The 26,773-nt window shown below is 40.7% G+C and overlaps 1 protein-coding gene across 2 annotated transcripts in view; it reads right to left on the bottom strand.

Annotated features, from left to right (window-relative positions):
• Positions 1–25,246, bottom strand: part of LOC128696134 (protein turtle homolog A) — a 130,847-nt gene extending 105,601 nt beyond the window's left edge. Inside the window, exons 1-2 of one of the 2 annotated variants that reach the window (XM_053787230.2) lie at positions 25,183–25,246; positions 13,733–14,461 (exon numbers count right to left, since the gene is read on the bottom strand). In XM_053787230.2, the coding sequence (XP_053643205.1) occupies positions 13,733–13,814 (82 nt within the window). In that variant the 5' untranslated portion in view covers positions 13,815–14,461; positions 25,183–25,246. Of the gene's footprint in view, positions 1–13,732; positions 14,462–25,113 lie in introns of both variants that reach the window. The other variant, XM_053787229.2, reaches the window with a different exon arrangement.
• Between the last annotated feature and the right edge of the window lie 1,527 nt (positions 25,247–26,773).

The following is a 26,773-nucleotide window of genomic DNA, read 5'->3' as shown; positions in this document are numbered from 1 at the left end:
GCAACTATTTCTGTCTTAATGATATATTTGCAGTACTTAATAATATCGCCTCTATTTATTCATATTTTTAATTTATACATTTCAGTCATAATCTCCCCTGATTCTAAGAGACCAGATTATATCGGAACTGACCCTAATAACTCTATAAGAGATGGACTAGAAGAGTCTTGATTACGACATACAAGATACTCAGAAAGGCGAAAAGCAAGACACTCGAATATAAATTGATAACTACAGACGCAGAAAAACCACAGCGACATTAGGAAATTCTTCCTCGGTAGCAAGGTAGAGGGATGGAAGTGTATCGAGGTACACGAGGAGGCGGTAAAGTCAATTTTTCTTTTCATACACAGTGTCAAGAGTAGGTACAACGTGGTTCAGAACAGAAGCAATAACTTAAAATATTATAGTTCAAGTGTCTAGGCAATGAGCAATTGAATCCATCCCCACACACGCACTTATGCACACATTCATACAAACGTACACACACGTACACACACGTGCACACATTCACACACGTACACACACACACACACACAGTTATAGTGTTGTCAGGAAGTGGAATAATCTAGCAAGTGATGTAGTGGAGGCAGGAACCATACATAGCTTTAAGACGAGGTATGATAAAAGACATGGAGCAGGGAGAGGACCTAGTAGCGATCAGTGAAGAGGCAGGGCCACGAGCTGAGTCTCGACCCCTACAACCACAATTAGGTGAGTATACACACACTTTCTCTCTCTTTTCTCTCTCCCTCTTCTCTCTCGGAATATGCAGTATCAGCTTGTAACTCTCTAATAAAGCCTGTTAAGAAACTGGAGAATATGCAGAGATATGCAGTAAGATTAGTCCCAAAGATATGGATAATGTGCTTTAACGAAAGCCTAAAGGAACCTGACGGAGCGGACAAAGATTTCTCTAGAGGCGGGGAACGAGTACACGAGGACACAGTTTAAAGTTAAAGACACAAGATGTTTCAGTTTTACGGTAATCAGAAAGTGGAATAACCTTAACAACGACGTAGAAGTATCCTCCATAAATAGTTTTAAGAATAAGTATGACAGGGTTAGTGAGACCAGAAAAAAAGTAAATCCGGCAAACGGTAAGCTAAAAGGGGAGGCCAGGAGCTGAGACTGCAACCACAAGTAGATGAGGTGAGTACATACGCACACACAAAAGAAAGATACGTAAATCTATTGATCACGTGAGTTTTAGTACATAAAATGAGTCGTTTTTATCAATTTTCCATTTATAATTCTGTTAATTTACGTTTTATTGAAAAAGAATAAGAATCAAGAAATTTTGTTACAAACAGTAGCGCAAAACTACAGAATAGAAATTTAAATAGTATTCACTTCTTAATTCACGCAACACTGTTTAAAGAATCTGTTAATTTTATTACTGTAATATAATAATCATCAGAAATGAATAAGATAATACTGGGCAATAAGTTCTTTTTCCAGGTTCACTTCACTAAAAGAATTTCAGGTTCAATGGTGAACTCATAAGTCAGTTGAGAGCCAAGTCTTGAACTTGTATTAAAAAAAGCACAAAGTGCAGAGCTCACAGTGATCTTCGTTAAACGACGTTAATCTCTAAGTACAGACGAACGTCTTCCGTAAATACAGGTTTGCTCTGCACTCGTCTCTTTCTGTTTTTCAACCTTATGTGTTGGCAAATCTAGCTATTCAACAGAGTCATGGACATGCAAATGCTGACCCTCCGGCTGGTTCCCCGGTGCTCCTGACACAATCTCTCGCTCCCACGATACGGTGCGAGTCTCATTTCTGGCTTGATAGTGTTTGTTTACTCTGCCGCTGGAGCTGTCTTTGTACGACTTTCTTAACAAGAGAAGTTTTTTAAATTACCTAGCCATGTAAAGACACCTTTGCAACGCTTAGGACATTTAACTTTGGACATTTTGCAAAATGAACGAAATGCTGCACATTTGTACTTACCTCCCGGTAGTGACACAGTACTTATATTACAGTATCTATTTTCTTATATATATACATTCATTTTTTTTAATTTCTTTAAGTTCTAGGTTAATAATAATAATAAAAAAAACCAGTGCATTTCTGGGCTTTATTTAATGGGATTTTCTTTTCTTTTGGCTTCACCTGGGAGAAGAAATTATGAAAAAATTATGAAGGAAAGAGAGAGCAAGAGAAGGAGGAGGAGGAGGAGGAGGAGGAGGAGGAGGAGGAGGAGGAGGAGGAGGAGGAGGAGGAGGAGGAGGAGGAGGAGGAGGAGGAGGAGGAGGAGAAGAAGAAGAAGAAGAAGAAGAAGAAGAAGAAGAAGAAGAAGAAGAAGAAGAAGAAGAAGAAGAAGAAGAAGAAGAAGAAGAAGAAGGAGGAGGAGAAGAAGAAGAAGAAGAAGAAGAAGAAGAAGAAGAAGAAGAAGAAGAAGAAGAAGGAGGAGGAGGAGGAGGAGGAGGAGGAGGAGGTGGTGGTGGTCACGGCAAAGAAGCTTGTGATGAACCTCTCAAGGAGCTCAGGGAGGAACACCCATGTTCTCAAGGAGCACAGTGAAGAACACTCACGTTATCAAGGAACAGTGAAGAACACTCACGTTATCAAGGAACAGTAAAGAACACTCACGTTATCAAGGAACAGTGAAGAACACTAACGTTACCAAGGAACAGTAAAGAACACTCACGTTATCAAGGAACAGTGAAGAACACTCACGTTATCATGGAACAGTAAAGAACACTCACGTTATCAAGGAACAGTGAAGAACACTCACGTTATCAAGGAACAGTGAAGAACACTCACGTTATCAAGGAACAGTGAAGAACACTCACGTTATCAAGGAACACAGGGGAAAACAATCACAGTCAAGGAACACAGGGGAAAACAATCACAATCAAGGAACACAGGGGAAAACAATCACAGTCAAGGAACACACTGAAGTCAAGTAGCAACAGGAGAAAATCTGTCAAAGTAGCCTTAAACCTCTCTAAATTTTACCGTTTTCAAAACAAAAAAAAAAAAACACCGAACTTATAACTTATAACTTATGTCAGATGACATTTATCACTATACAGAATACGACTCAATTATATTACGTTAAATAAAGACTTTTTCAAGTAAAAAAAAAATCCTTATGTTTCAATTAATCTGTTCGTTATACCTGCTCACTCGCGCACACTCTCCATTTTTCACTTCTCGAATTTCTCGCGTTATCTGTTGTTTTCTCACTATTTTAAGACCTGTTACGCTGTTTTCCACTTCTGCTATTCTTTCGTTCTCCTTCCCTGGACGAGCTAGATTTTCGCCACATATCTACGGAGGAACTAGTCTTTAACTTGTCTTTCGCCACACTTCCAGAGAGGAATTAATCTCTCGCCACACTTCCAAGAGGAAAATAAATCATTCCACTTCCCAAGTGGAACAAGTCTTCCAGTCCACTCCCCAAGTGGAACAAGTCTTCCAGTCCACTCCCCAAGTGGAACAAGTCTTCCATTCCACTTCCCAAGCAGAACAAGTCTTCCAGTCCACTTCCAATGTGGAACAAGTGTCCCAGTCCACTTCCAAAATGGAACAAGTCTTCCAGTCCGCTTCTCAAGTGGAACAAGTCTTCCAGTCCACTTCCCAAGTGGAACAAGTCTTCCAGTCCGCTTCCCAAGTGGAACAAGTCTTCCAGTCCGCTTCCCAAGTGGAACAAGTCTTCCAGTCCACTTCCCAAGTGGAACAAGTCTTCCAGTCCACTTCCCAAGTGGAACAAGTCTTCCAGTCCACTTCCAAAGTGGAACAAGTCTTCCAGTCCACTTCCAAAGTGGAACAAGTCTTCCAGTCCGCTTCCCAAGTGGAACAAGTCTTCCAGTCCACTTCCAAAGTGGAACAAGTCTTCCAGTCCACTTCCAAAGTGGAACAAGTGTTCCAGTCCACTCCCCAAGTGGAACAAGTCTTCCATTCCACTTCCCAAGTGGAACAAGTCTTCCAGTCCACTTCCAAAGTGGAACAAGTCTTCCAGTCCACTTCCAAAGTGGAACAAGTGTTCCAGTCCACTTCCCAAGTGGAACAAGTCTTCCAGTTCATTTCCAAAGTGGAACAAGTCTTCCAGTCCACTTCCCAAGTGGAACAAGCCTTCCAGTCCACTTCCCAAGTGGAACAAGTCTTCCAGTCCACTTCCCAAGTGGAACAAGTCTTCCAGTCCACTTCCCAAGTGGAACAAGTCTTCCAGTCCACTTCCCAAATGGAACAAGTCTTCCAGTCCACTCCCCAAGTGGAACAAGTCTTCCAGTCCGCTTCCCAAGTGGAACAAGTCTTCCAGTCCACTTCTCAAGTGGAACAAGTCTTCCAGTCCACTCCCCAAGTGGAACAAAGTCTTCCAGTCCACTTCTCAAGTGGAACAAGTCTTCCAGTCAAGTGGAACAGCCTTCCTCCAAAGTGGAACAAGTCTTCCAGTCCACCTCCAAAGTGGAACAAGTCTTCCAGTCCACTTCCAAAGTGGAACAAGTCTTCCAGTCCACTTCCCAAGTGGAACAAGTCTTCCAGTCCACCTCCAAAGTGGAACAAGTCTTCCAGTCCACTTCCAAAGTGGAACAAGTCTTCCAGTCCACTTCCCAAAAGGAACTAATCTTTTTTGCTCCACTTCCAGACAGTAACAAATGTTTCTAATGAATGAAACATCACTCGCAATCAGTCACTCCAGAAAACTCCTGGATTTTTTTTTCCGTGATGTGTTGAGAGCTTCTGGGAAGACTTGCGCCTAAGAGGAGTGACTCTCCAAGTTCTCTCTGAGCCACTCTTTGCATGTCTAGTAGCTGCTTTCTCAGCCTCTGTGCGAAACCCCTGGCGTGGGCGAAACGTCGTCAATAACGCTTCCCGCGTATCTGCATTTGTGTTTTATTTTTCGTGTTGGCATTTTAAATCTCATTCTCCTCTTCCTCCTTCTATGCTTTATTTTACCTTATTTTCTTTTCTTTCTTCCTCTTCGTCATTCTCCTATGTTTTCTTTCCCCTCATTTTCTTCTCCGCTCATACTTGTCTTCATGTTTTACTTACTCCTCCTCCAATTACCTTCCTTAATATTACTCCTCTTCTCTTCTTCCATTACCTCCTACGCAGGGATTCTATTGCACGTCCAGCTTCATTAATCTTCAGTATTAATCATTGCATTGTGCAAGATGCAAGAAGAGGAGCAAGTTGCAAGAGAAGGAACAACTCTCTTGAAGTTTTACAGAAGAGTCTCAGTAAATTTATCCTCCATAAGGAGACAGTTTCGTTATTGCAGTTTGGGAGAATTTTTTTTTCTTTTTACGAAATGCTAAATTTGAGGTGGTCAGTCTAGACATTGATGAAGGCTCGATCTTCCGTCTGCCAATCTGTCTCTCGCCGGTTTGGTTGATCATAACCACTTCTCATATTCCTAAGTTAGTATTATCATTTTAACACTGATTAGATTAAACTTAACATATTGTTTACCCAACAAGTTTAAGAATGTGATACGTTTGCTTCACTTGGGAATCTTTACTGAGGAAACGTCCATAAATATTGCACATGTGTCTCATTCGTAAACTTGTCGGTTTTCTAAACCATTTTCACATTACTTTTCCAGCCCTTCACTAAAAATCTGTATTTCCTCCACGAAAAGTTATAAATGCGTATTACGAATTTTCAGCCCATGAATGAATACATAGAAATCAGTTCACTTTATTTCCAGTAAAACCGTATCTAGAATCTTACTTTTTTAGACTTATATAATTATATTCTAGAAAAAAAAATAGATCACGATTAACTCTTTTAAATGTAACTTTGCCCTTACAGTGGTTCCAGGAAAAAATACATAGCTTTTTTTTTTAGGCCAAAAAACACGTACTCTGTAATAAAAGTCTGAACATTAAAGTTTACATTAGCAATTAAAGTGACATGTGATCCTCATGATAATACACCCCACAATATTATGAAGGTATTAACATCTGTTATTGAATATATTGTAGCGTAATTATCCAGCCCATCATATTATGCTAATGCTCGGTGCATTGTACACTCTCCTGTAATGTAAATACTGCTATACCTATGATGTTTTAAATACGAGTTCCCCACCGCTATCGTTGTGCCATTCACTGCGACATGTGACAAGGCAATTCTGTAAGCGTGTTACATAGGTTTAATAGCGACGGTTCATCTCTCATACCGGTGTTAGCAGTGTCCGGGATGCTACTGAATAGACGAGGAATTTGTGATCTCTGGTGGAGGAGATACACCCGATGGAGTCCAGGGTTGAGGTTCCTCACTGTCTGATACTAACTGATGCTGTACATGAATAACGTCCTGTTTCATCTGTGAGGATCAGACAACACCACCAGTGAGTGTGATAGCTAGTGATAGATATATTATTAACGAATCTATTTAATAACCTGATTATGTTATGTGATGCGTTGCTTTCAGTGTATTCCACGTATTTCCTGATGAAAGAATTTTCATTAAAAAGAACACTGATAGATATGCATGACATAGTGACCTCGGATAGCAGGTTACTCTTAAAGGGTATATCTATAATCAGAAGGGATACCTCTCAATAATGCACTATTTAGTGTTTAATATAAAACAAAACTCTCGGCCATTTATTTGCCAATTTTCTTCACCACACTGACCACATTAAGAGAAATGCAGTCTCAGGATTGTTTCTACTTGCACTCAGACTGTGCAGATAATAACATAGCATCTAAACAGCCCCATTAGTGCGCTGTACTCTCAGGCTTTCTTGTATTCACGGATTCTATCTTTAAAATTTCCAGTCTATTTTACGATGCCACGTAACTGCATGTAAGACAAAAGCCTCACATCATAAATAAGCTGGACTTTCTTTTTGAACAAGTGCCCCTGCATTTTTTTCCCTGTTTCTGTTTTTTTTAAGAAAGAGATAAATCTAACATAAATAAGGCTAATTAGATAACTGTGTTAAGTGCTGAATCATAGGTAAATGAAGTAAAGAACATGATGATAATGAGAGATATAAGTGAAACTAAAAGGAAAGGAATTAATTAGGTGGAATGGGGAATAGAAGATGGAAAGACTAAGATAAAGAGAGTAACTAGGACTGATAACGTTAAAGGATGCAGGAAGATTAGGACTTTGGCAGTTTACACGGAGCCAGAGATGTCTAGCTAAATGAAGACTTCTTGGCCTTTTTCCCAGTATTGATTAGTTTCATATCATTAACAATCGACCAAAACAAATCTCAACTACCTATATAGATGTAGCCAGACTGTAGAAATTCCCTTGATTTCTACTGTATGGCTGATTGTTGTCCATCTATTTCTAAGTACTTCGAAGTATTCCTATATACTACCAGATACTTATACCTACTTTCAGGTTGAAACTGATTTGTTCTGTACCACCAAGTGACCTAAGTAAACATGCAACAGAAACCTACAAGGTTAACTAAAGAAAACTATCTTACATGTGCATTACCCTGACCATCGACCGCTTTAGCACAAGTCAAGTTTATCGCCAACACAGGCAGAAAAATAATCCCGCAGCTTATCTCTGAGTGGTGGCATATTTTCATACATCTCAGCACTTGCTGCCCAATTTCGGGCTGTTTATTGTCGAGTCTGGGACTCCTCAGGGCAGTTACGGAGGTGGGAATGAGAGACTTGAAGAATTCCCTCCCATCAACTCATTCCAAATGACCGGTGTAAAGTCTTCTTTATGTCCAGCGGCATAAAAGATACAGCCAAGATAAAAACTTTTTATCAGTTATTTCATCAGAAAAAGTAACTCATTATTTTCTTTACCACTACTAACTGGCCTTAACTACCAGAGAAACATTAAGACAAAACAACATTGGAAGGGGAAAAATGTCACGAAACAATGGTGTAACTGCGCCACAAGAAGAAACAATTCTCTTGATCTCCCAGGAGATTCAGATAGTTTCTAATGGTCTTCAGTAAAGTTACTTATATTGACGGCTACAAAAGAGCGAAGTAATTTCCCGATCTAAATCTCAAAGTGCCGAGAGCAGTGTAGAAAATACACACCTTGCCCAAAGAAGCTTTTCAGAGGGACGACAGAACGACAAGTTTGTCCTGCAACGTGTGGGGGCGTCTCATGTCTCCAAGTGGACAAAAGAATGCAGAATGACCGTAAAAGATGAAGTAAGTGGTTAGGCGAATACCTCATCTGAGGAGAACGAGCACCATCTGTCCTATCATCACCAGTTGGTCCGATGTCACCAGATGCCTGACGTGTAAACATTTCTTACTCTCGTCTGCTAAAATTATGCTATGACTTTTCATTAAGCTTCCGGTAGATTTCAAGAATGTGGAACACTTAACAATTAATCCACGATGCCGTAGCTAGCCGATTCACAACTAATCCACATTATCGTGGCTGAAACAATGCTCAACTAACTCACAAATCAGTGGCTGGAAGAAACGCTACTGGAAACTAGACAACGTTTTTTGGACCTGCTAGATCAACATCCAAGACGATTTGTGACCTAATTTCCGGCCGCAGGTTGTGGGTTAGTTAAGAAAGAGGGAACCATCACAACCCTCTCTGCCAGCCTTGCCTTCCAACACCCGGTCTGACAGCAGCCTTGCCTTCCAACACCCGGGTCTGCCACCAGCCTTACCTTCCAACAGCCGGCTCTGCCACCAGCCATACCTTCCAACACCTGGGTCTGCCACCAGCCTTACCTTACAACACCCCAGTCTGCCACCAACCCTGCCTTCAAACACCCGGTCCCACCAGCCTACCTTCTAGCACCCGGCCTGCCACTAGCCTTACCCTACAGCACCAAGGTCTGCCACCAGAATTACCCTACAGCACCACGGTCTGCCACCAGCCTTACTTCCCAACATCCCAGTCTGCTACCAGCCGTACCTCCCAACACCCCAGCCTGCCACTGCTCCTATCTTCCATCGCCCGGGTCTGCCACCATCACTGCCTTCCTCCCAATCACACACAGTCCACTGAATAAAAAATAACTGACTGATAATACCTGACAATTTGAATATAATACCCCCAGTCTCATGATTAGCTTAGGGCATACAAATCTTCAGTACATCAATCACATTTGATTCGTATAGGGCACTTCCACCTAATCTTTGATGAGCTACTAACCTACCCCCCCCCAAAAAAAAAAATGCAAATGATGCAAAAAACAAATGCAGTATAATGCAATCCTTTGTTGACTACGTTTCGCCCACACAGTGGGCTTTATCAAGTCACAAGCAGGTCTACCTGGGTAAAAAGTACATGACTGTACATATGGGGTGGAGAGTCAGGTGGTGAATGATGGGTGGGTTGGATTTGAGACGGACCTGCACGGGACGGGCGAGAATGTTGGGTAGATTTTATACCTTGTATCTCCACTGACGCAAGACAAGCTTGCATCACAAAAGACGTTTCGCTCTCTGTAGAGCTTTATCAAGTCATAATGACCTGAAAAAGCGAGACTTGGCTTAATAATGTCTTGGACAGCGTAAGGTGACTTGATAAAGCTGACAGAAGAGGTAAACATGACTTGATAAAAGAGACGAAAATGTTATTTGATAAAGCTCTACGTAGAGTGAACAATGACCATAAAGCTCTACGCAGAGCTTGTTCTGTAACGTATTTGACCTTTGTTATTTACAAACCTATATGTGATTTGATGATGGAATAATGGTTAAATATAATTGTGATTATCATTATAATGAGAGATAGTCAATCTCATGAAGTTTGAAATAAGCACAAACAACTACATGGGAACTTGCGCTAAACCAAGTGCGATACTCTCACCGCCAGATGTTTCGCCCACATCGCGCATTCTCAAACTTGAAGCAACGTTTGTTGATACTGCAGGATTTTCAGTCTGTCTCGGCTCGAATATTTGCTGTCGTTAGGTTTCAGATAATTCAATATATTATCTCATCCCATCACTGGTAATTACTTAGACATTTTTTGTCAGGAAGGGAAGACGATGTGGAGGAGGGAAGAGGATGTGGAGGAGGAAGAGGAGGGAAGGAAGAGGATGTGGAGGAAGAGGAGGGAAGGGAAGAGGATGTGGAGGAAGAGGAGGGAAGGGAAGAGAATGTGGAGGAAGAGGAGGGAAGAAAAGAGAATGTGGAGGAAGAGGAGGAAGAAGAGGATGTGGAGGAAGAGGAGGAAGAGGAGGAAGAAGAGGATGTGAAGAGGAAAGAGGAGGGAAGAGGAGAAAACAAGGAAGAGGAGTATGAAGGAGAAAGAAAGAGTGGGAGAGAGAAAGGGGAGAAGATTACAAGGAGGTGAAGAAGTAGGAGGGTAAGAATGAAGTGAATTAAGAAGATAAGAAGGTGAAGGAGAGGGAAGAAGATAGGAAGGAGAGAGAGAAGATAAGGAGAGGGAAGAAGATAAGGTGAATAATAAGGAAGAAGATAAGATGAAGGAGAGAGAAGAAGATAAGAAGGAAGTGAAGGAGAAGGACGAGGATTATTAAAAGAAAAGAAGAATGAAGAGAATGAAAGGAAGGATGAGAAGGAAGAGAAAAAGCAAAAGAGAAACAGATGGAAACGAAGGAGAATGTAGATAAGGAAAATGAAGAGAAGAAACAGAATGATGAATAGAGGCAGATGATGATGAGGAAAACAAGGAAGTAGGAAACGATGAAGAATAAGAGGATAAGGAGGAGGAGGAGGAGGAGGAGGAGGAGGAGGAGAAGTAGAGGAGAGAACAAGAGACAACTTTATCATGGTCTCCGTCAACAACAACAACACACTATTGAAGCCAGGATAATTTCACGCCTCATTAAGAGCGCCTGAAGTCATGAAGTGTATAATTAGTGAAGCATTAATTAACACGGGAAGCTACTCACGAACGTTTACCAGTGAACGTTTGGAGCCGGTCTTGGCAGCTGATGCTGAAGTAGCTGATCTCAACAGCTGATGCTGGAGTAGCTGATCTCAACAGCTGATGCTGGAGTAAATGATCTCAGCGGCTGATGCTGGAGTAAATGATCTCACCAGCTGATGCTGGAGTAAATGATCTCAGCAGCTGATGCTGGAGTAAATGATCTCACCAGCTGATGCTGGAGTAAATGATCTCAGCAGCTGATGCTGGAGTAAATGATCTCAGCAGCTGATGCTGGAGTAAATGATCTCAGCAGCTGATGCTGGAGTAAATGATCTCAGCAGCTGATGCTGGAGTAAATGATCTCAGCAGCTGATGCTGGAGTAAATGGTCTCACCAGCTAATGCTGGAGTAAATGATCTCAGCAGCTAATAGACACCTGGTCTCACCAGATGATACTCAAACAGTTGGTCTCACTAGCTGATGCTTAAGTAGCTGATCTCACCAGCTGATACTTAAGTAGCTGATCTTACTTGCTGATGCTTAAGCGGCCGACCTCACCAGCTAATGCTGGAGCAGAGTTAGGGAGGGAGAGGAGGAAAAGGTTGGAGGGATAGAGAGGAAGGAGGGAGAAGAGGGAGGGTAGGAGGTAGGGAGATGATGGCAAGAAGGAAAGGAGGGAAGGGAGTGGGGAGAGGGAGAGAAAGATGGAACAGAAGGAGGGAGGGAAGAGGAGGGGGTGTGAAAGAAAGGGAAAACAAGATTCTGCCTAAGAAGAGATCCTCTTCCTTTCAGACTCCTGCTTTCGCTTCATTTCCTTTCCACCACTCTTCCCTCCTTTCTTTCCCAGCCTTACCTTTCCTCCCTTCTCACTATCCCTACCCTTCTTCAATTCCAGCAATACATTCCCTTCTGCCTCCAACCTAAACTGCACAATCACCAACCACCTTACAAACCTTAGGAAAATGGGACCTCGATGCTTATACATCCCAGATTCTTAATAGTAATAATAATAATAATAATAATAATAATAATAATAATAATAATAATAATAATAATAATTATGGGAAAGTGGAGAAGAATCCTTCCTGTATAAGCCACGCGTGTAGTAAGAGACTAAAATGCAGGGAGCAATGGGCTAGTAACCCCGTCTCCTGTTCTGTATAAATTATTAAATGTAAAAATAAGAAAAAACTTTTTTTTTCCTTTTTTTGGTCACCCTGACTCGGTGGGAGACGGCCGGTATTTAAATAATAATAAATAACCAGTCACTCCACAGTGGTTGGTCCCCTTCTAAAAATAATAATAATAATAATAATAATAATAATAATAATAATAATAATAATAATAATAATAGGAGAGAGAGAGAGAGAGAGAGAGAGAGAGAGAGAGAGAGAGAGAGAGAGAGAGAGAGAATGCAAAATGATGAGATCTCCATTTTTCATTTTGACTTCCCACACAAACTAACATAAAAACTACCGCCGCTCCGAGACGCAAGGACTCCCGAGTTGTTGACCGTCCTGGATGCTTCATTTTTTTTTTTCACTTCGAGTATGAAATGCAATTTTCAAGGCTGTAATTAGTTTTTCTTGGGCAAAGATCTTTCTAGAGACCTAATTCTTTTACGGGAAGGTATCTGTCTGATGAATGATAATCAGCAGGTAGTGAGTAAAAAACTGTGTTGAGTGTGTGTGTGGGAGAGAGAGAGAGAGAGAGAGAGAGAGAGAGAGAGAGAGAGAGAGAGAGAGAGAGAGAGATACTGCTGACTTTTTTGGGTTATCCTAGGTTCTCTACAAATATGCTGCTATGTATGATAATCTATGTAACTGTATTTGTGTATACCTGAATAAACTGATTTACTAGTCTGGAGCCCAAATTCCCTCTTACCAATGCTGAGGGAATGACCCCATCATAGTTACTCCTTCCACTATCTCCAGTGATATGTTCACCTGTTTTCGACTGAAGAGGCCTGTTGTACAGGCGAAATGCTTCTCCAGTAAAGATACCTAAACATCCCTCCATTGCACTGAAGTCAATATAATTATTCAATATCTCTATATTATAAACTCTTGTAGCAGATGAAATGTCTCACTTAGGAAGTACCTCAAAACATACAAGCAAAAAAATGTCCATAAATAACCCAGACAAGAAACTCAAGCAGACCTCGCGTGACGGATGCACCAGTTAGACTTCCTCAGTGATATTACATCCTTTGATGTAGTATTTAATTCGTTAAAGAGCGGGGCAAGTGGTTGCTGACGTGAGTCCTAAGTCATATGTTGACCCGTTGGCTGGCTGGACACTGATCATACGATCGTGACCATCCACTACCTTACCTGTCCACTCCATAACAAATAAAAGATTACATAGACTTAAATCTAGGATATATTATACCCCAGGATATAAATCTATTATATATGTCCTTAAACTTAAATCACCCCAGTGATCCAACTCACAAAAAAAAAAATTAGTTTCTTTACTAAGAGAACTTATCTCTATTGGATTAATTTGAGTGATTGACATTAAACTGTAAAACGTAAGGCAATTATTTTTGGTCTTGTTATCAACCTTCATCTAGGTCGTGAAGAGGGCCTTTACCTAGATCGAAAAATATTTACAATATTTCTTACTATTTAATATTATCATATTTATTAATATTCAGATATTGACTCGTGTATTGCATACCTGCTAGCCACAATAACTTACTTATTAAATTTACATGAATATAAGAATTTAAGTTGAGAGCCAATTCAAAAAGGATAAATATATAATAGTTATCTATACAATTTCGGCCTTCGTTAAGATCCTCTTCAGCAAATAAGAAAAAAAATTAGGTGTGAGGACTCAACTGACGCCTTTTTCAGTAGATTTTACTGAAGTTGAAACATACAGACAACATTTGAAATTATCTTAGCCAAAGCAGAATTCATCCAGGATTTACATAATTTATTGAAAGTGTAGGGGTACTTACTGTGGTCGTTTTGGGAGTGAGAAGAAGGTAGAGCAGACAGTAGAACGCTGAGGAGAGTCAGCAGCTGACACACTCGACACATTGTTTACCGTCTGCACTGCAGGTTATGGTTTGAGATCCTGGCCTCGATGTCTCAATTTCCTAACAGGAGACTTATATTTTTGCGTCTCTTAGTCTCCACGTCTGTTTATATCTATTCTCCGTCTCTCTTGTTCTCCGCTGTATATATTTCTCCCCTCTGTCCTTACTCTCACCGTCTGTACATATTATTTTTTGGAGTTTATCTTGCCCTGCTGACTGGCTCGTTTTCACGTTTTCTTTATTGATGATTCACTCTCTCTCACACTCTTTTCCTAGGAGACGTTGATCCTTTCTTTTACCTCACCCCCTCCGTCTCTCGCCTCGGCCGAGATATCTTTATCTATTCCCAATAAGCTCGGCTTTTCTCTCGTGTCCTTAGGGACGCTAGCAAGAGAGTTTGTCTGTCTCTCTGCTGGCCAGTATCACTACCTCTCTCCCAGTCTGCAAAACTCGGTGTTCCGACACTATTTCTTTTCCACCTTCCTCTTGAGAGACGAGAATGTCTGGGAGATTTTTTTCTCAACTCACGTCCCGTCACCTCTATGTCATCTCAGTGATATAAAATCTATCTCTATGGAACACATGTTTACAGCCGTCCAAATTTAATAAGCTGCTGGGACATGTCTTCTTTGGGATATGTTTACCGACCTTTAAAATAAAATTAATTAGTACGACTGACTGGCTGAGTTGTTCCTGCAGCCAGAAACACGACAAAGACTCAATCTTCAAAACATGTTTATTCAGTGTTATTATTACGGTTTTTCTAATAGGTGAACGATAACACCACTTAAGGTGTTATTTGTTTTACGTTATGTTCCAGTACGACGATGGTAATATATCGTTCAGTGTCAGCAAGCTATATAATAGTAATTTGAGCGAAACTTAGCATCACTTGCCAGGGCAAAACTGTGAAAAATTGTACTTAAATTGTTTTCTAGATTAGCAGATAAATATTTATTCTCCATTTACGAAAAGTTTATTCCTCTGATATATAGTTACACATTAGATTTATATATTTATAAACCTTCAAATCATTTAATTAAACGTGTATTTGTTACTTAATGTTGCATGCCTTCTCTATTTTCGTTTTTTTTTTCCGATTTACATTATTAAATATATTTTCGATCTGTTCATATCAGACTCTGCCATGTGTATTGTAGAATATAAGTAAGCACGAGTTCTGTGAGTCCATAAAGTCTTTTTTCCGATTTCATAATGTTATCGTCACTATCTGTTGAAGATATGAAAATACAGTTTATTCCATATAATAACGGGATGATGGTAACATAAGGTTCCCTGATAGAGGGGCTGGGCGGTGATAGTCCCTTCAAATAGTTCATCTCTCTACTAAATATCACGCATTTAGGCTTCTTATAGATTTGTTTTTAAGGATTATGATTTTCAAGTAAAGTAGCTAACAATAAAACATTCCGTAGTAGAATAAATTATGGCTAAGGAAAAGTCAAACCGGGTATTTTGGTCAATAAGTGAAATAAACTGTGGTATCGATTAGATGCTAAAGTGGGAAAAACGGTTGTAGAGGGAGTGGTAGGCAAGTTTGAGGTGCCAGGGGTAAATGATAATGGGGGTCTTAGACTGAACTTTGTATAGAAAGAGGTTTGGTAATATGTAATAAATATTTTAAGAAAACGAGAATAAATACACCAGAAATGATGTAGGGCGTATGGACAGTAGTTTGTTGGACTGTGTATTGGTGGATAAAACGCTGATTGGTAGACTCCTGGATGTGCATGTTTATAGAGGTTGCAAAAGATATATCAGATCATTATTTAGTTGTAGCTACAGTGAGAGTAAAAGACAGATGGGGTACATGAAGAATGGCATCAGCGAGTAAGAGAGATGAAAGTTTATAAATTAAATGAGGAGGTATTTAGGGAAAGATATAAACAACTATTAGGAGAAAGATGGGCTAGTGAGAGTATAAGTAATAAGGAGTTTAAAGAGGTATGGGGTAGATATAAAAATGCAGTGTTAGTGTGTGCAGCAAATTTGTGGGTACAGGAGGGAGGGGAAGAGATTGGTGGAATGAAGAAAAGAGAATGGTAAAGAAGAAAAAAGTAGTTCATGAGAGGTTTTTGCAAAGCAGAAGTAATATAAGGAGGAAGTATATGGAGAGTAAAAGAGAGGATAAGACAGTGGTGAGATAGTGTAAAAGGAGATCAAATGAGAGTGAGTGAGGTTCAGTCAACAAATTTAGGGTATGTGGGATAGAGGGAGATTATTTTCTAGCAAAAGTACGCATTAGACAGGGATGCATGTTGTCACCATGTTTAACATATTTATAGATGAAGTTGTAAAATAAGTGAATGCTAGGGTGTTGGGGAGAAGTGTGGGATTAAAATGTATATAATCTAATACAAAGCGGGAATTGTCACAGTTGCTTTTTGCCGAAGACACACTGCTTTTTGGAGATTCTGAATGGAAATTGCAAAGGTTGGCGAAGTATTTGGAAGGGTATGTAAAAAGAAATTAAAGGTGAACATAGGAAAAAGGAAGGTGATGAGGATAACAAAAAAGAATAATAATGAAAGATTGGATATGAGACTGTAAGGGAGTATAGAGAAAGTTAATGTGTTCAGATATTTAAGACTCGTCAGCAGATGGGTCTGTGAAAGACAAGGTGAACCATATAATTGATGAGGGGATAAAGGTGTGTGGTCCACTGAGGCATCTTTGGAGACAAAGAACGATACCCACTTTTGCATGGGTGTGAAGCATGAGTTGTAAATGTTGCAGTGAGGAGGCTGGAGGCAGTGGAGATGTCTGTGGACATTATGTGGTGTGAATATTATCTAGGGAATTCGTAGTTTGAAGATTAAACGGTGCGAGGTTGCTAAAAGCATTATCCAAACGGATGAGGACAAGTTTTTAAGGTGGTTTAGACATTTAGAAAGGATGGAGAAAAATAAGGTGACTTGGAGGGTGTATAAATCTGTAGTAGAGGGGGATAAGGGTCATCCTAGGTAAGGTTAGAGGGAGGGGTAAAGCCTTTGTATGCGAGGGGTTTGGATATTCAGTAGGTGCGTGTGAGCGTCTTAGGAGTGGAGGCAAGTGGTTTTTATGTACTGTTGGAGCGTGAGCAAAGTAACATTTAAGAAAGGATTCAGGGAAACTGGTTTGCCGGACACGAGTCCTGGAGGTGGGAAGTAGAGTGCCTGCGCTCTGAAGAAGGGGTGATATATTTGCATTTTGGAGGGGCCACTGAACTGTAATATGGGCATGCCTCTGGCAAAACAGTTATAGTGTGAATGATGGTGAGAGAGTTACTTCTTCTTCGGGTCACCCTGCCCATACAAATCGTCCTGTGCTCTTTTATCCTTGCCCATTGCATGGAAAGGTTGAAGGTGAAAGCAAACCAAACTCTATACGAAATATGTCCCACTAAGAAAGCCTAAAGAGATCAAGCATAAAAAACGCAGACCTCGCTGATACAAAATAAGGTATGCTAAGGATCTCTCAAAACTACAAACGTCACAAGTCAGACACATTGTTTATAAGAAGCAGAAAGTAAAGCACTTATACTAGATAGAAATAGTGTAAAAGTAACAAATTGTTATTTAGAAAACTAAAAACATACGAAGTATATTTTTTTCACGTCTGCAAAATCCAATTAAACTTCAGGTATTGGTCCTCTACACTGTAAGGTCGTGCAAAGATGACTAGAGAGAGACAAATCAGCAGAATGAGTCCATATATAGCAATTCAATCGATACAAAAAGACTTAAAAACCCAGAATGTGTGGCATAAGCTACCCATCATATGCATCATATATATTTTTTCAGACCTCGAAGGAACTGGTAGCATTCAGTTGATACCCGGGAGTGATTCCTGTACTTTTAAAAAAAAGGCAAAACAATACTAACATAAGCTCTGTGTCCTTTGGAGAATGGAACTCAGACTGAAGTAAAATCCCTGAGACCTTTAACAGTGTGGACATAACTCCACTTTATAAACGAGATAACAGAACAAATAGCAAAGGATGAAAAAGAAACAGGTAAACAGTTCTCAAAACTAAAGAAATATATAAAAGAAATAAAAATAATAATGTCATATGAGAGAACAATAAAGCAAATGCTACAGAGGCCTGGACAATAATTGGTTGGATTATAACTTTCAAAACACGAGATGTCACACAAACGATGGCAATATTCGGTTTACTTGTGCTGTTACGACTAGAATGTTATGACCTCACATCTCCGTTCAAGGCAGGACAAGTATGAGCTGGAAAATGTATACAGGTCATTTACTAACTGCAGAAAAATGACAAATCATCCAAACTACTGAGAACGTCTCAAAACATTCACTGGAGCGAAGATTAAAAATATACCAGATACCATATAGAGAGAAAAATACTCGAGTGTGATATCCCCATTCTACACACTACCATAATTTACTGAAGTGAAAAATATGGGAGGAAGTATTGAAGAAACTAACTGATGAGGAGGTTATAAGCACAATTAGAGTACACTGTAAACATTAGTAGCCCAAGATTCCAACTTTTTTGAGCAGATGTAACAAGTGTGGCCAGAACTAAGGCAAAAATTTTCAGGAGGAATCTAGACTCGAATTTTAAAATAATGTCAGATCAGCGATTTTGTAATAGCTATGTAGATCTGCTAGCTGCAATAGCTTGGTTAATCGGGAAGTCAGCAAAGGGGTGAGGGAACTCTCGAAATAGGCCACAGATAGGTGTACGGTGTGTGTGTGTGTGTGTGTGTGTGTGTGTGTGTGTGTGTGTGTGTGTGTGTGTGTGTGTGTCTATACAGCCAGCTGATCTTGAAACATCTCTAACATTTTTCACTCTTTTTGTAACACTCAATATATTAACTTATGAGTAAGTGCTTGTATGTTTCTTGAATCTTATTACCTTCTGTTTCTTTCGTCACATTTGTAAACAACTCTATTTTTCCAATCAATTAAAGGGCTGCTTGTCTATCGCTTAATTCTGAATCGAAAAAACTTTTCCACTTATACATTAATATTTCAAGGAGGACATTACAAATTTTGCAAATTCTGGTATTCCCTGAATTTGTAGGCATAAGGCATTTCATGACAATTTGAATCAGAATCACATAGGCTGTCGCAATTGATACACTCAGACAATCACGCACAGATGCAATCAGAAATTTACATTCATGCAATGATGCAAAAATTGGCTGATACAGTCACATACTGACATGTATTAGGTACTAAAATAATTAGGTACGTTTTCTGACACGCTCTAGTACTGATTTATCATATTAAACAATTAGACAACGAAACAATCAAGTGCTGATACAATCAAGTACTGATAAAATCAAGTTCTGTTGCAATTAAGTACAGATGCTAAACAATGAAGTACAGATACAATCAAGTATTGTAGCCAAGAAAGCAAGTGAGAGCCGACATCTTGAAGGACGTAGACCAATGCCTTCACTTAGGACACCTTTAATGAAGCTCTTTCTGTTCTTTGACCTTGATCACTTCAAATTCATGTATTTGAAGTGATTAAGGTTCAAGGACAGAAGAGTCTTCAATAAAGGTGTTATAAGTGTCCGTTTCCTACACTTAAACTCTGATGTTACGAATACTGATATAACAAAGTACCGAAGCTGGAGCTGTGACTCGACCCTTGCAGCCACATATAGATGAGTACAAATAATCCCCTATGCACTGGCCTACAGTATCAAAAACAAGGATAATGGAGTCCAAATATCTGTTGGCTTTCAAAATGAGAGAGAGAGAGAGAGAGAGAGAGAGAGAGAGAGAGAGAGAGAGAGAGAGAGAGAGAGGTCTATTTTGTCCAAGATGTTTCCACTGCCAGGATTATTTAGTCCTTGGACTTATTAACTCTCATGATTATTTAGTTCCGGATAAGTAAATTCTTAGGGCTAGGAAGTTCCAAAATAGTTAGTGGCCATAATCTACCTAAACACTATCGTACATTATACTGCCAAACAGTCAGACATTAGAGTATCCTCTCAATGTATAAACAGTGAGAGATACAGCTCTGTGTATATACTCTTTGATCATATACAGTATATACTGATACATAAAAAAATACCGCAGTGAAAATAGGAAATAGAACATGAGCGATTTCATGTGCTTACTCACGGATCTTCAGAGGAAAATGTGTGGGTGTTAGCACATAAAAGCGCTCAGGTTCTATTTCCTATTTACTGTGGTATATATATATCCCATACACACAACCGTATATTCATATGATCACTGATACAGTGACATGCCGTCACGTTTAAATCACCGCAATGCAATACAATCACACCTTCATACAATCAAAAACTTCTATAAACAGCAACTCATTCCATTCCAGTCTGTAACACTGGTGACCAGACAGTCACTCGTCACTTAATTCATTTAATCCTCTTACACGTAGTGAGACTTGACATGTGTTATACAGAAAGAAAAATGAAGAACACTCAGCACTTATCAAAACAGTCATCCTTTTTCGAATAGGAGATTCAACATCTGCAACGTTGATAATATCTCTATAAAAATAGAACAATATCAGAATAGAATCCATGCTCTCAGCCTTCCTTGAAACTTTTATTAGACTTTTATTGGCAAAAATAACACACTATTAGCCTCACAACACAAGAGTTAACATCTTTTGCGATTTTAATAAGACGTCTATTGCCTAAAATAACGCTATCAACTTCGACCCAACGCACTCGACGTATCTTGAGACTTTATTAAGACTTTCATGGGCAAAAAAATCACACTCCATTAGCGTCAGATGTAGGCCCTCAACTTATCTTCTGAATTAAAGAGACTTTTATAGAGAAAAATATACGTTCTATCAGCAGCTAATAAAAGCACTCAATACCTCTTGCGGTTTGAGATAAGACTAAGAAGCAAGAAAATCACTATTCCTCAATCTCGAATAAAAGCACTCAGCTTTTGTTTGGCTTTAAACAACATCTAAAGAAATAGAAATCACAAAGAATCATCCCCTTCCACTGCATTCCATATTTATCCAAATCTTCACTCATTGCTACTTCCTTGCCACCATTCCAAAGCATCTTTCTGGCTATAGCCCCCGGCTTTCATTCTTTCTCTTCGGGTAGCTGGGTGTCTCCCTCGCCACTAGCGAGGCTGTGCTGGGAAAACTCAATGAGACACGCAATTGCTAAGTGGGTCCGTTTCCCAGATCATTTGGTCTCATTTCAGGTTCCTTTTTACCATGTTGAGAGGCGCCTGGGCCATCTCTGTGGTGCCCTGTTTCAGGCTATGTTGCTGTTATGGCGTGAACCCGTTGTTGAAATGTTGGGAGCCCTGTTGTTGCTATGTTGTAGCCCTGTTGTGATTCTGTTGGGAGCATGTTGTACCCCTGTTTGGGGTTCTGTTGTTGTTTTAATGTGCGTCTATTGTGGTCATGTGACCCTGTTGTATCCCTGTTACAGCCACTTATTTTAGCCCCATTGTGTCCCTGTTGTCGCCATGTTTTTCAACTATTGCAATGGTAGTGTTTTCATGTTATTGCATTGTGACCATAGTATGCTCCTGTTATGACCTTGTCGGTATTTTCCTTTGGCTGTGCCGTGGCCTGGTTCTGGCATTAACTAGCTAGTGTTTATTTTTGTCAGTTTTTCCTCCTACCTTACTATTCTAATTTAGTAACTGCTGCCGTGAGGCCCTCTCAGGGGATATATATATATATATATATATATATATATATATATATATATATATATATATATATATATATATATATATATATATATATATATATGCAATAAGATCACAGTAAACAGGTGATTTCAGAATATGCAAAACAACCACTCTGAAAGAATAGAGAAATTCCAAGCGCTTTCGTGACTACTCACATTATCAAGGAACTATCATAGTTCCTTGATAATGTGAGTAGTCACGAAAGCGCTTGGAATTTCTCTATTCTTTCAGAGTGGTTGTTTTGCATATATATATATATATATATATATATATATATATATATATATATATATATATATATATATATATATATATATATATATATATATATAAGGAATGTACGAGAGAATAGTGGTACTAACACTCTTATGAGTGTGTGAAGCATGGGATGTAAATGCTGCACCAAGGCGGGTGGAGGCAGTGGAGATGTCCTGTCTAAGGGCAATGTGTGGTGTAAATATTATGCAGAGAATTCGTAGTGTGGAAATTAGGAGGTGTGGAGTTACTAAAAGTATTAGTCAGAGGGCTGAAGAGGGGTTGTTGAGGTGGTTTAATCATTTAGAGAGAATGGAGCGAAGTAGAATGACTTGAGAGCGTATAAATCTGTAGGGTAAGGAAGGCGGGGGTAGGGGTCTTTCTCGAAAAGGTTAGAGGAGGGTGGGGGTAAAGGAAGTTTTGTGGGCGAGGGGCCTGGACTTCCTGCAAGCATGCGTGAGCGTGTTAGGAGTGAATGGCGAAGAATGGTTTTTGGGACCTGACGAGCTGTTGGAGTGTGAGCAGGGTAATATTTTGTGAAACGATTCAGGGAAACCAGTTAGCCGGACTTGAGTCCTGGAAATGGGAAGTACAATTCCTGCACTTTAAAGGAGGGGTTTGGGATATTGACAGTTTGGAGGGACATCCAAGCTGTCGTATGTTAGTGCCTCTGCAAAGACAGTGATTATGTGTGGTGGTGAAAGTGTTGAATGATGAAAGTTTTTTTTCTTTCCTTTTGGGTCACCCTGCATCGGTGGGAAACGGTCGACAGTGAAGAAGGTCCTCTGGGAACGTACTTGCTTGGACATCCTCCTCTTTTCTGCAATTTTGCAACCTCCTGATGTGTTGATTGCAACACGAAAGGTTCTAGAGCTAACATTCTACTTCCCCCGTGGTTGTTTTGCATGCATGCATATATATATATATATATATATATATATATATATATATATATATATATATATGTATATATATATATATATATATATATATATATATATATATATATATATATATAACGATGTAGTGTTATCAATTTATATTTTATCTAGTCATGCTTCGGTTAATAGAATTCTAACAGGAGTTTGTAGCGTAAATTAATATCTTCGCACTTCAGAGTTTAATAACCCAGTATACATTCTGAGGCAGCGAGTGATATTTGAAGTATGCTTTTGTGTACACTAGGGCATCCAGCGTGGCTCTTAGTGGTTCATTGTGGCTCTGAGTGGTCCACCGTGGCTGTAGTGGTCCGCCGTGGCTGTAGTGGTCCACCGTGGCTGTAGTGGTCCACCGTGGCTGTAGTGGTCCACCGTGGCTGTAGTGGTCCACCGTGGCTGTAGTGGTCCACCGTGGCTGTAGTGGTCCACCGTGGCTATGAGGGATCACTTTGAGCTATCCACAGAGTCTCTAAGGAGCCCACTGTGTCCCTAAGACGACCATACTGTCTCTAAGGGGCCTATTGTGGCTCTCAGGGATTCACCGTGGCGCTAAAGGGCCCACCGTCACCCTAAGGGATACACAGGGGCTCTATGAATTTCACAATGGCCCTAAGTGGCCCAGTGGTCGGCCAGAAGCTCTACTGTAACTAAGGAATCAATGCTCCAGCTTTCAATTTACTTTCATTATTATTATTATTATCATTATTATTGAGTAAAACTGAATCTGTAATGGTCATACAGCACCTGGAGAGTGAAAGGTAATCAGGTTTGATCCTAGGAAGGAGAGATATCTAAATCCTTGGATCATTTCATGGGTATCAAGACAACTCCCCCTCCCCCCAGATGGGATAATAGTCATAGGTTCTCTTTAGGATTAAAGGATCCATATCCTAGCTATAGTGATTCAAGGTGGCTGTAAGGAATCCGCCGTGGTTTTGAGGGATCCATTCTACAGCTTCAAACTCTACCGTGGCTTTAAGGGATCCAGTTTCAAGCCAAAAGTTAGACAAAAGTTTAAAAGGATCCACTCTTCAGCCAAAAGCTCCACCGTGGCTGTAAGGGATCCACTCTCCAGCCAAAAGCTCCACCTCGGCTGTAAGGGATCCACTCTCCAGCCAAAAGCTTCAACGTGGCTGTAAGGGATCCAGTCTCTAGCCAAATGCTCCACAGTGGCTGTAAGGGATCCACTCTCCAGCCAAAAGCTCTACCGTGACTGTAAGGGATCCAATCTCTAGCCAGAAGCTCCACTGTGGCTGTAAGGGATCCACTTGCCAGCCCAAAGCTTCACAGAGCCTGTCGAGGATCCATTTCTTGTCTAGAGGCTCCATCAAGGATCTAATAAAATACGTAAAACTTTTCTTTACTCTCTTGTTCCTGGCGACCACCTACCCCACAGGTCAGACACCAGACTACCTTAATCAGACGGAGGATCGAGAGGTCGTAAGCACAGTCCTTGTGCTGAATAACCCACACTGGTTTAGCGCTTTATGAAAAACAGTTTCGAATTCTTTTCCCACTGACTCATTTTCAGAGCAGTTTTATTTTTCTTTAAGAGAAACGAAAACAAAAACAAACGCTAATCGCTACACTTTATGACAGCAAGGAAAATGTCTGTGACTAACAAACGTTGGGTAGATTAAATAGCAGCGTTTCGACCACTCAATAGGCATGATGACCTCTGTATCATTTTATCGCTTGTAACGGCTTGACAAAGCTCCTGGGGGAGCGAAACTTTCCCACAATTAAATGTCACATTACATGCGTCTGTGTCCTTTTACCTAACATTACGATCCTCCACTATGTATGTAAAACACTGTCGTTCATAAGGGTAACCAATGTATCTCAGTGTCGTTTACCCCACTTTATCGGCATTTACACTCCCTTCCAGTTTCGTTCTCCAATTATCGTAAGGTTCCAGTATCATCAGAATAAAAATCTTACTCGTTACCTCTGAATTTTATTCTCTCAGTGACACCTGACATTGTCTTAATCATTCATGCTTACTTTAATAAACGATCTTTCTGTTTTCAATAGAAGGTAAATTGAAATATTACTGAATGCTGTGTTAATTAGAGTTATCTCTTTCCACTTTATTATCAGGTCAGTATTGTTCTTACGCTTCACTCTCTGCGTCAAAGTCATTCTATTCTTCCTCGCTTCTCCTCACTCTCTTCTTCTCGTCTCAAAGATCTCACACAATGCATCTCTGTAACGCCACGAATGTTTGGGTCTCTCGCAGGGCAACACGTTAGCAAAATGTCTCGGTCTCTTGGGTGGCAACACGCGAGAGCCTTGGTCTCTTTCTGGGAGACACGTGAAAGTCTCGATCTCTCGTGGGGAGACATGCGTTAAGTCTCGGCCTTTTTGCGTTCCAACATGCGGTAAAGTCTCGGTGTCAAGTGGGCGACACACACATACCACAGCCTCCGGAGACCCGTGTGCTGCGAACTTCACTTCGCGAGTGAGTTTGGAGGCTCCAGCACCCACCAGGAGGACAGGTCAGCAGCCTGACGCGAGCACACGGTCCGCCGGCGCAAGGCACACTGACTGGGGAAAGAAAAGGCCTCACAGGTGACTGTGAAGTGAAGGGGAGCCGCGCCCGCGCACGCCCCGACGCCCGCCACTCAAGCACGGACTCCCGGGGGGGGGGGCGCACTTGACGATTTAGGGGGGCTGGGAGGGGGCAGTGCTCCCCATGACGTCTTGCTTGACCCCATCCTTTGACCTTCGTTGCTACCCTCCCGGCGACAGGGGAATGTATTGTCATTAATTCTATAGCACTCACGGGGGAGAATCCGCTAAGGCGAAAGGGGTTGTACAACGCCTGAGGAAGGCAATGAGATTTGATTCTAGGAAAGGGAGAGGTAAATCCAGTTCCTAGCATCAAGGGACCTTCACAGGCATGAAGGGAACCCATGGTAAGAGTGTGGGGGAATGCAAGTGGTGATAATATCAGGTAAAATTAGCTTGGTGACACTAATAAACTGTAATAAAATACGTGATATTGATGAAGATATTTAATAAGGAAACGTTTGGTCACTCGTGGCTTCCACTCGTGGCGAAACGTTTCTTTAATAAAAGGCTTGTTCAGTGCATAAGTGTTTTGTACCTACAGTGACGGCATAAGTCAATAGAACCATTTCCGCCATCATAATGGCATGTACGGGCTCTTGTTTCAATGAACTGGCGTTACCCATCCCTTTCCTCGGATTAAACCTGTTTTTCCAACCCCTCTCATACCTCTGACGCTTCGTAACATCTGAATATTATGTATAATAAAAAATATTACTAATATTGCATTTAATTTGTATTTAATTAAGTCCATTAAATGCTATTCTTCTGGCTGACGTCTGTAAATAATCCTTCCCGCTGGTGTTTCGATGTCATTCTCCGATGTCATTCTGTCATTTCCTTCGTTGCATCGAGGTTAATAATTTCAGATGACGTTGAAGTTTGATGAAGTCGTCTCGTCTAGTCTCCTTCGACGTCTTTTTTTTTAATTTATCGGTGACGTAAGCATATGATTACGTCACTTTTGCAAAAGTGTCTGATTCTTCAATTTGGCGGTTTCTCGACCATTTACGTTATATCTGTCAGACAGCAACATCTTGGTGACCACAGCCCATGTGACCACAGCCCAGGTGGCCACAGCCCAGGTGGCCACAGCCCAGGTGGCCACAGCCCAGGTGGCCACAGCCCAGGTGAACTCAGCACAGGTGAACTCAGCACAGGTGAACTCAGCACAGGTGAACTCAGCACAGGTGAACTCAGCACAGGTGAACTCAGCACAGGTGAACTCAGCACAGGTGAACTCAGCACAGGTGAACTCAGCCCAGGTGAACTCAGCCCAGGTGAACTCAGCACAGGTGAACTCAGCACAGGTGAACTCAGCACAGGTGAACTCAGCACAGGTGAACTCAGCACAGGTGAACTCAGCACAGGTGAACTCAGCACAGGTGAACTCAGCACAGGTGAACTCAGCACAGGTGAACTCAGCACAGGTGAACTCAGCACAGGTGAACTCAGCACAGGTGAACTCAGCACAGGTGAACTCAGCACAGGTGAACTCAGCACAGGT

Source organism: Cherax quadricarinatus, chromosome 48, assembly GCF_038502225.1.
Source record: "Cherax quadricarinatus isolate ZL_2023a chromosome 48, ASM3850222v1, whole genome shotgun sequence".
NCBI lineage: Eukaryota > Metazoa > Arthropoda > Malacostraca > Decapoda > Parastacidae > Cherax > Cherax quadricarinatus.
Note: the sequence above shows the minus strand (reverse complement) of the source record. Positions and strands in the feature narration are given on the sequence as shown.